This window comes from Leptonychotes weddellii, chromosome 5, assembly GCF_054177405.1.
Source record: "Leptonychotes weddellii isolate Sample4059 chromosome 5, ASM5417740v2, whole genome shotgun sequence".
In the NCBI taxonomy this organism is placed as follows: Eukaryota; Metazoa; Chordata; class Mammalia; order Carnivora; family Phocidae; genus Leptonychotes; species Leptonychotes weddellii.
Window position 1 is genome coordinate 14,412,062 of NC_138373.1, and position 11,315 is coordinate 14,423,376.

General features: G+C 56.2%; 2 protein-coding genes across 2 annotated transcripts in view; one reads left to right on the forward strand and one right to left on the reverse strand.

Moving 5' to 3' along the window:
- Positions 1 to 88: 88 nt before the first annotated feature.
- Positions 89 to 9,480, forward strand: SLC5A2 (solute carrier family 5 member 2). The gene is given in 14 exon segments (XM_081819653.1): positions 89 to 3,624; positions 4,176 to 4,247; positions 4,323 to 4,427; positions 5,278 to 5,442; positions 5,752 to 5,857; positions 6,101 to 6,181; positions 6,325 to 6,554; positions 6,867 to 7,002; positions 7,249 to 7,356; positions 7,472 to 7,622; positions 7,759 to 7,927; positions 8,005 to 8,220; positions 9,038 to 9,214; positions 9,217 to 9,480. Coding segments are annotated over 14 exon segments (2,106 nt in total). The 5' UTR covers positions 89 to 3,498.
- RUSF1 (RUS family member 1) overlaps positions 8,408 to 11,315 on the reverse strand; it is a 13,292-nt gene continuing 10,384 nt past the window's right edge. The window contains exons 7-9 of the mRNA XM_081818865.1: positions 10,528 to 10,717; positions 10,341 to 10,418; positions 8,408 to 9,902 (exon numbers count right to left, since the gene is read on the reverse strand). Of these exons, the coding sequence (XP_081674991.1) occupies positions 9,805 to 9,902; positions 10,341 to 10,418; positions 10,528 to 10,717 (366 nt within the window). The 3' untranslated portion in view covers positions 8,408 to 9,804. The remainder of the gene's footprint in view (positions 9,903 to 10,340; positions 10,419 to 10,527; positions 10,718 to 11,315) is intronic.

Here is an 11,315-nt window from a genome sequence, read left to right on the forward strand (position 1 = left end):
TGCGCTGGCTCGGGCTGCAGCGGGTTCTAGGTCACTGCCCTGTGGCTGCAGTGGGACCTGCAGCCTCAGCCTTGGCAGGCTGCCCTTCACACGTCAAATGAGCCTGCGCTGGATTGTACAGATAGTGGGGACCAGAACAGGAGCTCAGGCTGGGCCCCAGGGAAACTTCCCACCCTCATTCCCCACTTCTTCAGCAACCTGTATCCTTGAAATAAGCACTTAATCTGTCTCCACCCCCACCTCCCACTCCCACTCCCTCCCACCCTTGTCACCTTGTCTAATTTTCACATTTTTCTCCCCTCCTGAAAAGACCCTCAGAGATGGGGCTCCATCCAGAAGTGCCAATCTGTGCCCACTCTTTGGATCTGGGCACTAAGGCACAGCTTCCCTCTAACTCGTATTGACTCATAACATCCCCCCTAAGCAGAGGATGACACTTGGGGTGGTCAGAGCAGTGACCAAAGGAAGCACTAGGGGCTGTAAGAGCCAGAAGAAGGCTTTTAACTCAGACTGGGAGTCAAGTAAGTCTTCCTGGAGGAGGAGACACCTGAGCTAAGCCCCAACAGAAATGGGTGGGCCACGGATTTTTAGATGTGGAGTTTAGGCTCCATCTGAATCCCTAAGCCCCAGAGCCTTTCTGAGCCTCCGAACCTTCACTTTGGACCCTGCAGTTCCCTAGGGAGAGGGCTTGGATTCCTGGGTCCAAACTGTAGGAGACTTTGAAGCTGGAAATGATGGATTCTCAGAGGCCCTTCCTGCTTGAGGAGGAGCTGGTAGCCAAGGAGAGCATGTGTGGGTAAGACAAAGGTGAGGTGTTCTCTGTCCTCACCTCGGCCTGACCCCCCAGATTCTTTCCTCTTGGAGGCTCCTCTCCCTAGGTCTTCTCAGGCTTCCTGCTCTTCTCCTTTCACATATTCTCTCTGGAGAATTCTATTTCCTGGCTTGTAACCACCTTCCTGTCTTGAGGATGCCCCAGTTGGCCATCTCTAGTCTCGATTCATTCATTGCACCAAGTGTTTATTGAGGATGTACTATGCCAGGCTCTAGGGGAGACCATAGGGAGCCAAGCAGCCATGCTTCTTGACCTCGTGGAGCTGAAGTCTAGTAGGGGAGACAGATGACAAATACCAAGTGACACATGTGATGAACTAATGGAGACTTTCCTGATGGCCTAAGTAAAGGTCACTCTTCCTCCTTGTTTCCATCCAAAGCACCTCCCAAGTCCCTCATAGCACTTATCACTATTGCAAACAGGTGTTTATTTGTTGCTTGTTTATGTCTGCTTTTCAAACTGGAATGCAAGCTCCTGAGAATTTGTCTGTCAGATTACGTGTTTGTTTTGCTGACCATTGTCTCTCCAGTGTCTAGAATGCTATCTAGCCTGCGGTAGGTGCTCAGTGAATGCTTGTTAATGAAGGATGGAATGAAGAAGAAAGGAAAGGAGGGAAGGGGAAAAGGGGCAAAAAACAGAACTAAGTTAGAGAAAGTGAGGAAGGGATTACTTTTTTTTTTTTTTTAAAGATTTTATTTATTTATTTGACAGAGAGAGACACAGCGAGAGAGGGAACACAAGCAGGGGGAGGGGGAGAAGCAGGCCTCCCGCGGAGCGGGGAGCCCGATGCGGGGCTCGATCCCAGGACTCTGGGATCATGACCTGAGCCGAAGGCAGACGCTTAACGACTGAGCCACCCAGGTGCCACCAGGAAGGGATTACTTTTAACCAGATAGTCAGTCTCTGTGAATATGTAACGTCTAAGTTGAGACTCCGAAGGTTGAGGAAAGAAAACAGCCAGGCAAAGAGCCTGAGGAGAGCATTGTGGGCAGAGGAAACAGCAAGTGCAAAGGCCAGGATGTAGGAAGGAGCTTGGCATATTGAACGAAAGGAAAGAAGGCTAGTAGGGCTGGATTAGGGTGAGTAAAGGGGAGAGTAGTAGGAGATGAGGTCAAAGAGGAAATACGTGCCACGTCATGAAGGGCGTTGCAGGTCACAAAGAGGGCATATAGATTTTAAGGGCCTATAACCCCCTTGTATCCTCTGACATTTGGACCTGGATTTCTCTCAGGCACTTCAAATTTATCACCCCCTGAAGCAGAAGCTGTGGATGTGCTGCCCATACCCACTCGGCCCACCTGGGAAGTCATATGTAGACAGTTAGTTCCCAGACACCTGGTCTCCCCAGCTGCTCCCCGAGTTTCTGTGTGAGGGTACTCTCTGGGGGAACAAGTGTGCTTCTGCACCCAGCAGGTCTGAAGCGGGAGGGCGAGGTTCTGTGACCTTAGAGACAGGAACTGGTGAATGAATACTCCCGCTTCCTGGCTCTGAGGGGTCAATTCTGAGGTGTGTTCCCCACAGTGTCTCAAAGAGGCCCCGCTGGGATTGTTCATAGTGGCAACCTTTTAATCAACATGCCCCTTATTGGCTTTTCTTCTTTCTTTGTCTCACTTCCTTCCCGGGGTCGCCTCCTCAGGAAAGTCCTCGCACCCAATTCTCATCTTCGGGTCTGCTTTGAAGGGACCCAAACTAAGGCATTCCTTAATTATATTCCCCTAAAATATTGTTTTCTGTTTTCATCTCAGGCATGAACCCAACTTGTCATAATCAGACATCCAAGTCTGGTCAATTCTTCTAGAAAGGCAGAGGTACTGATACTTATCAATACCCTCCCTTCTTCGGTTCAGCCCTGTGCTAAGCAATGGGACTCCAGGGATGAATCAGGCCACTTCCTGCTTGTGGGTAATCTCTAGTCTGTTGGGAAGGCAGACCTGGACCCAGATGAGGACAACACAATGTGCTCATAACTGTATCCGAAAAGTCAGAGAAGCCTTTCCTGGAGAGTTGACATGGGCTGGGTACTGAAGGTTACCTCTGAGAGGTATGAGTGGGCCATCTGGGAGGCAGAGAGGCACTCTAAGCAGAATGCACAGCTTAGGCAAAAGTTTGGGTGTGTGAAAATACAGGGGCCGGGCCGGGCAAAGGAGTTGGAGGGAAATGTGGTATCACCCCAGGTTTGGTGTGGAGGAGCAAGGGGAAGGGTGGGCAAGAGTCAGGGGATGACAGGCCTTGAACATGAGGCTGAAGAGCTCCTACTTCCTTTAGTATGATGGGAAGCTAGGAAGGGTTTCGGAGCAGGGGAGTGACACTGTCAGATTTGGGTTTGAAAATGATCCCTCTGGATTAGTCAAAACCAGGAGGCTGGCTCAGCCACGCTCCCTAGGTCAAGGCTGAAGGGTAAGCATGGGTGAAAGGAGTAATTTTGAGCCCAGGTCACTGGGGAAGGGGTGGGGGCTAAGGCCCAGGAAGGAGTGCTCCTGAACTTGAAAGTGTCTGCTCCACAGGACGAGTTTTCGGCCTTGATGAGACCTGATTCAGCTAAACAAAGCTGGGGAGGGGGGACAAGACCTATGGGACTTGTCGGCTCACTGCCCCTGAGGTAACCATTAATCCCTCCCTTGAGGAAATCCACGGGCTGGTCCCTTGAGGGACAGATCCTAGGCAGAATGGAGGAACACACAGAGGCAGGCTCCGTACCGGGACTGGGAAACCAGAGGGTTTTAATTAACAACTCTGCTGACATCCTGGTCATTGCTGCTTATTTCCTGCTGGTCATTGGTGTCGGCTTGTGGGTGAGAAGTTGGGGTGCTGCTGGGGGCCAGGCTTCTGGGGCTTGGGGGGAAAGTCTCAGGGAGACCCCATGTTCAGTAGGGGTGGGATGCCTGGATCTTTGAGGAAGAAACCTGGGGCTGGGGGGCAAGCGAGTCTTTTGATAGCCTCAGGAAGGCCCAGCCAATACTCATTCCTTGTCTTCCCACCTTTGGACTGGGTTAGTTGAAGGGATCAGTGGATTTTCATCAGGGACAGCATTCTAAATGAGGTCTCTGTTCCCCTGTCCACACGGTATCTGACCAGAAGCCCATCCTTACCCAAGGCCCCAGGAAAAGTCAGGCAATCCCGCCACACTCAAGCTTAGGTAGCTGGGCACTAGGTTAGGGCCTGGGTTGCTCTAGATGCCTCAGGGGAGGTTGGGGCAGGGGGTTGGGTGGGAACCATCAAGAGAGCCGAGGACTGGTTAATCTTCAGCCAGAAACAAGGCTGAGGAATGTGTCGAGAGGGCTAATTAGGTCCAAAGATGTGCTCGGAACCCACGTCTCCCTCCTCCCCCACTCCTGTCCCTCAGTCCATGTGCAGAACCAACAGAGGCACTGTCGGCGGCTACTTCCTGGCAGAACGAAGCATGGTGTGGTGGCCGGTGAGAGAGGCTGTGCGGTGGAGGCGGGGAGGCCTGAAGAAGCAGCCTAGCTCACCGCCCGCTCTGGCCATCTAGGTCGGCGCCTCCCTCTTTGCCAGCAACATCGGCAGTGGCCACTTTGTGGGCCTGGCAGGGACTGGTGCTGCAAGCGGCTTGGCTGTGGCTGGATTTGAGTGGAATGTGAGACCTCCTTTTTGCTGACACCCCCCCCCCCGGGTGGGGACCCCTAGAACTGTCACACCCGCGGAGGCTCCAAGCGGGGTGGGGGGATGTAAGACTGGAGGCGGGACTTTCCAAGTGGTGGGGTGTGGTTGGGCCTCAAGTGAGGGTCACACATCCAGCTTGCAGGCAGGGGGATGTTGGAGATGACGACTTTCAGGGCCTGCTCCTGACTCGCTGTGTAAGCCTGGACCAGCCACTGCCCTCTGTGGCCTTGATTTACTCCTCTCTGAAGTGGGGTGAACAGCCTCAAAGATGGTGAAGTGCTTGTTCTAATGCTCTCTGAAGCTGTGGCCTGTGAAGATCCCTGGACCAAATTAAAGTCCCTTGCAGAAGTGGGAAGGAGGCAAAGCTCTGGGACTGAGGCTTGTCTTTGAGGGTTGGGGAGATCAGGGCTTCCTGGAGGAGGAGGTCTCTGTGCTGAGTCTTGAGGGACAGAAGGTTTGGTTGGGTGGAGAGGAGAGGGGAGGCAGCCCTTCCTGGCAGAGGCTGTGGTCAGGCTGAGGGGTCTGTGGTTGGATTCATGTGCTGGGGGGTGAAGGGATAGGGACCATCTTGGGAGGGACTGGCCAGGGGTCTTGGCCTGAGAGGACTAGGAGGGCTCTAGTTAAGGGCCCAAGGAGGTGTCAAGACCCTGTCCCTTAATATCCCGGGCCCAGGGACATCCTCTGCAGTTGCATCCTCTGGGTCCCCAGTGAGCTCTTTCCTTGGTATAGCACTTTCAGGAAGAGGTCTCTTACACCCTTCAGGGGCGAGGGCTCACTCCTAGCCGGATCTCTCAGTCATCCTCAGCCGTCAGCTGTGCCCACAGGCGCTGTTCGTGGTGCTGTTACTGGGCTGGGTCTTCGCACCAGTGTACCTGACCGCGGGCGTCATTACCATGCCGCAGTACCTGCGCAAGCGCTTCGGAGGCCATCGTATCCGCCTCTACCTGTCAGTGCTCTCGCTTTTTCTGTACATCTTCACCAAGATTTCGGTGCGCATTCACGGAGGGCGGGGCGGGGCCCTGGAAGGGAGGGACCATGGAGTGGAGGTCTCTAGAAAACCCTGGAGGGGGCGGGACCAAGGGGAAAGAGCTTGTAAGACCCATGACTGAAGCAGGGTCTGTAAGGAAAAGGTTTGGGGCCGCGGCCACAATGGGTGGGACCTGGGAAGGCCAGACCATCGGAAAATAAGAGACCCTTTGAAGCATGGCCACGTAGGGTCGTGGTCTGGGCATGAGGGAGACCTGGGTCCCTGTCCGGGTCCCTGGGTCGTGACCCGTGCTATCGCTCCTTCCCCCAAGGTGGACATGTTCTCCGGGGCAGTATTCATTCAACAGGCTCTGGGCTGGAACATCTATGCCTCTGTCATCGCCCTTCTGGGCATCACCATGATCTACACTGTGACAGGTGGCTGTGGCAGGGGCTTAGGGATGGAGTGGTCTCAAGAGATGTGCTGGGTGGGAGTGTCACTGAAGCAACATTCCGCTAAGCCCTGCCTCCTGATGCCCGGGTACATGATCCTGGAGAATGGGCCATTTCTTTGAAATTTGCTCTCCAGGAAGGGGCCCATTTGTCAAATTCGCACAAAGACACCGTATGTACTCGTGGCATCCTGTTTGGGCTGTCTCCACTGACCCAGGCCCGTTGCAGGAGGGCTGGCGGCGCTGATGTACACAGATACCGTGCAGACCTTCGTCATTCTTGGGGGGGCCTTCATCCTCATGGGTTACGGTATGGAGCTCAGCCAGTGGGGGAGGGGCACAGAGGATGCGCGTCACAGAGCTCTCAACCTGGGAGCAGAGACATCGCGCGTCTCCAGCACGTGGGTCCTAGGGAGGGCCTTGCCGGGGCCCCTGACAGCCTTGCCTTCACAGCCTTCCACGAGGTGGGCGGGTACTCGGGGCTTTTCGACAAATACTTGGGGGCAGTGACGTCGCTGACGGTTTCCGAGGATCCGGCGGTGGGCAACATCTCCAGTTCCTGCTATCGACCCCGCCCGGACTCCTACCATCTGCTCCGGGACCCTGTGACGGGGGACCTGCCGTGGCCGGCGCTGCTCCTGGGTCTTACCATCGTCTCGGGCTGGTACTGGTGCAGCGACCAGGTGCGGGGTCAGGCCTTGGGCCGGGAGGGAGGCCGGGGCAGAACCAGAACCGCTGTGGGAGGAGCTGAGATGGGTGGCACCGGAACCCATATGGGGGCGCTCAAAGGCCGGGTCTGAGCGGTCAGGAACCCGGCCAGGACGGAGCTAAGCCAGACCCGGCGGAGTCCAAAGACTCTGGGTCTGAATGAAGGTGAACTGGGAGCACTGCTGAGCCAGAGGCAGGCCTGATTTAGAGCAGCGGAGTAGAGGCAAGGCCTGAGAGGGCGACGTATCCAGGATTGGACGCGGGTAGTTGAAGAGCCCCCGCCGCAGGTCATCGTGCAGCGCTGTCTGGCCGGGAAGAGCCTGACCCACATCAAGGCGGGCTGCATACTGTGTGGCTACTTGAAGCTGATGCCCATGTTCCTCATGGTCATGCCAGGCATGATCAGCCGCATTCTTTATCCGGGTAACGTCTGCAAACCCCGCCCCCACCAAGAGTCCTGTGCCCCATCCAGCCCCTTTCTTGTGTATGGCTACCGGTACCTATTTCCCATTTCCGTTGCTGTCCTTTGCTTTGGAAATCCCGTCACCCAGTCCCACCTGCCAGCAGAGGTCCCATCTCTCTTCCGCTAGGATTTCCCGTCCCCACTTCAGGGATCTGAGTTCCCAGACCAGGTCCCGTCCCAGCCACGTCGTGGCCTCTTTCCCGCAGACGAGGTGGCGTGCGTGGTGCCCGAGGTGTGTAAGCGCGTGTGCGGTACCGAGGTGGGCTGCTCCAACATCGCCTACCCGCGCCTTGTTGTGAAGCTCATGCCCAACGGTAAGGGCTGGCCGGCTGCGGAGACTGCCCCTGGGAGGAGTCACCCCTCACCAAGTCCGCACCCTCCCGGGGATACGCCGGGGGCCCGGGACTCACAGCTCGCATCGGCCCGCAGGTCTGCGCGGACTCATGCTGGCCGTCATGCTGGCCGCGCTCATGTCCTCGCTGGCTTCCATCTTTAACAGCAGCAGCACGCTTTTCACCATGGACATCTACACGCGCCTGCGGCCCCGCGCAGGCGACCGCGAGCTGCTGCTAGTAGGACGGTGCGGCCTGGGTTTCCCCCCACGCCCTGCCCCACCAATCAGCCCCGGGGGGCGGGGGGGGGGGCAGGGAACACTCGTAGGATTAGGGGCAGACGGGGAGTCCTGGGTGAAATGTCTGGATGGTCACCCGCTGCAGGCTCTGGGTGGTGTTCATCGTGGCGGTCTCCGTGGCCTGGCTGCCCGTGGTGCAGGCAGCGCAGGGCGGGCAGCTCTTCGACTACATGCAGGCCGTCTCCAGCTACCTGGCGCCACCTGTGTCTGCCATCTTCGTGCTGGCGCTCTTCGTGCCCCGCGTCAACGAGAAGGTGAGTGTGTGTGTGGGTGGTGAGCCTGGGGCAGAACCTGGACATCCCGGAGACGCGGACACTCTCTCCCCTGGCAGGGTGCCTTCTGGGGACTGATCGGGGGCCTGCTTATGGGTCTGGCACGACTTATTCCTGAGTTCTCCTTTGGCTCGGGCAGCTGTGTGCAACCCTCGGCGTGCCCAGCACTCCTCTGCGGCATGCACTACCTCTACTTCGCCATCGTGCTCTTCATCTGCTCCGGCCTCCTCACCCTCGTCGTCTCCCTGTGCACAGCACCCATCCCACGCAAGCACGTAAGTGCCGGCCTCTGCATGGGCGCCAAACGTGCACCATGGGAGTCTGCGCAGCCCTCTCTCCCCCTAGCCTGCCAATCCACTTCCAGGAATGCCCGGTGCGGAGGACCTGGATTTCTGTGCTGGGGGTTCATGAGGGTAGACTGGCAATCCGGTTGGGAGCTGCATTCGCAAAGCAAGCACAATGTTTTATTTAAATGACATTTATTTGAGGTATTCTGCGGGGGGCGGGGAGGTGGCTTGAAGACTGGGGGGGGAGGTGATGAAAGCCCCCCAAAGTCCTTGGAATGGCCCCTGGGACTCAGACCACAGATCTGATTGGTGGCTGAGAGGGACAGAGTACTATCCTGAAGGCCCACAGAAGGGTTTGGTCTTGTACTGCTGCAGGGTAGGTGCCCCAGAGCAGGGCTGATTGGGGCCAGGACAGAGGAGCTGGGCAGGATGGGCGGGGCTGCACAGGTGGAGGAGCAGGGAAAGGTAGCAGGAGGAAACTCTGTGAACAAATATCCACAGGAAGGAACACTGTTAGCAGGACTAGAAGACTAGTGTCTAAAGGACTATAATTTGAGTGTAGACAGGGACTTGGGGTAATGAAGCAGGGGCTGACCGGGGCCAAGAGCTTTAAAGACACAGTTGAAGAACTTAGGTTCAGTCTGAGGGCAAAGGGCAGCCATGGAAGGTCGGGTTTGAGTGAACGGAGTCTGAACTGTGTGTACAGGGTGGACAGAGGGAGCTGAGGGAGTACCAGGAGACAAGAGACTTGAGGGTCCCGGGTGGGGGAGCAGCACTCTCACTTGGTCCCTGCCCCCTTCCCCAGCTCCACCGCCTGGTTTTCAGTCTGCGGCACAGCAAGGAGGAGCGAGAGGACCTGGATGCTGATGAGCCGGAAGGTCCCGCCTCCCCCCCTATCCAGAATGGGTGTCCGGAGCATGCAGTGGACATGGAGGGTAAGGCGCTACTTCAGGAGGTGGGGCTAGGGACTAGGGGAGCCAAGGTCCCCTGAAACTAACTGTACAGTGTCAATTTTTCCTAGAGCCCCAGTCCCCAGCTCCAGGCCTGGTCCGCAGGTGCCTGCTCTGGTTCTGTGGAATGAGCGGGGCTGGGGCCGGTAGCCCCGCTGCCCCTACCCAGGAGGAGGTGGCTGCCGCAGCCAGGCGGCTGGAGGACATCAGCGAGGACTCGAGCTGGGCCCGTGTGGTCAACTTCAATGCCCTGCTAATGATGGCTGTGGCCACGTTCCTCTGGGGCTTTTATGCCTGAGGCCAACCCTGTTGGACACCATGAGCCACAGCCAGGACAGGGCTCAGCCTCACAATGAATGGGCGTGAGGAGCCTGCAGTGGTGAGAAGGGAGAACGGCAGGAGCAGGAGTCGGGGGGTAGGCCCTGGTTCCCCTTCTCTCCACCTTGTCTCTGTCTGGGGCCCCTGTCCATCCGACTGGCGGTTACAGCCCATGAGGCCTTGGCCAAACTGCCACAGCAATTCCCCTAAACGAAAATAAAGCCACTGTTCCCACATCCTGCTGTGGCCAAAGTGTGCCTGCTCCAGGCTCCTATCCTGGGACCTGGGCCTCTATCTGGGCTGCTCACAAGATCTTCTTTTCCGGAGAGAGAAGCCATGTGGCCCTCCACTCATCCACCTCTAGCTGGTGCTTCTCAGTCTTCCAGCCTGCATCCTGCAGTCCTGGGGAGAGGTCATAATAAGGGTGCCGCTGGGACTGCTGGGAGGAAGGCTCTAGGGAGTCTGGGGAGAGTGGTAAGGAGCAGCACGGGCCAGGTGCATGCTCTGTGTACTGCCCAGCCTCCTCTTGCCTCTGCTGGGTCGTTTCTGGCACAAAATGAGGCTAAAACCTCATCTGGCTGTAGCGAGAATTCACTGAGTTAGCACATGGAAAAGAGCCGGAATGGACTAGGTGCTAAATGAAAGATCATCATTAGTCATTTGTGAGCCGCCCACCCCCCTCCCCGCCCCCAGTTCTTCAATGCCAACTGGGATTATACAGATTGTCAATACTGACAGTATCCCTACCCTCCCCATACTGCAGACAGGGAAACAGACTAGGCAGGGTCTCTGGGGAGAAGGCCCCAGAGGCCAAAGAGCCGTGGAGCTTAAGGATGTTACCTTTCAAGAACTTTGGGAATAGCCTGTCCAACACTCGGTGTGTCTCCCTGACGATGACCCAGCTCTCTTTCTCAGGGCCTGGAGGTGGGTGCAGAACCAGAAGCTGTCAGGTCCCCAAGTGGAACACAGTCCTTCTTCTCTCTACCCCTCTTCGAGCCATCAGCAGTCTAGACTGTGAGGTGCTTACCTGCCCGTACTAGGTTCCTCAGTTCCTCCAGTTCTCTTGGGAGGGGCCCATCTCCCTGCAGGGCTTCAAGCACCAGTCCGTGTACGGCAGCCCTTAGGATGGTTTCAGGGCCTGCCATCTGGCTCAAAACGACTTGCACCTGGTCTGGAGAAACCCAGAGACAGACTGGTACTAGGGAAGGGCCACCTCCCTAAACACCCTCAAACCTACCTGCTTCATCCCGGTCTGCCCTGAGGCCTTAGCCTGGCATGGATGGAGGCTATCTTTCACCACTTCCCTTCCATCTTCATCTCCTGTTGTCCCAATGTTCTGGCCAAACTGAAATGCCCAATTTCCAAATATAACTTTATAGGAGCCCACTGAGGTGGGTTTACTTTGCATGTCTAGTAAGAATAAGCACCTTTTAGCACACAACCAGCAGACCGGTAAACTCTAGTACTCGTTTCCTTAACAGGTGACTCTGGATGGGAGAGAAAAGTTCTCCCGGGGTAACCAAAGGTCATAATCTTATTTGAGTACGTTGCAATACATAAATTGCTTTACATAATCGCCTTCTCTGATTCTTATAAAAACACACAGACAATAAGGCAGGTATTGTCAGCCTCATTTTACACAGGGACAATGTGAATTTCATTGGGGCATGCAGCTATAATTTGAATGCACCAGGTCTTAGTCTAGAGCTCCCTTCAGGACACCAGGCAGCCTCTAAATTGCCCAGGCTTGAGGCCTTGGAGCTGGTGGCATGAGAAGTTGGCCCCAGAAGGGTGAATCTAAGGCTGGAAGAGCAC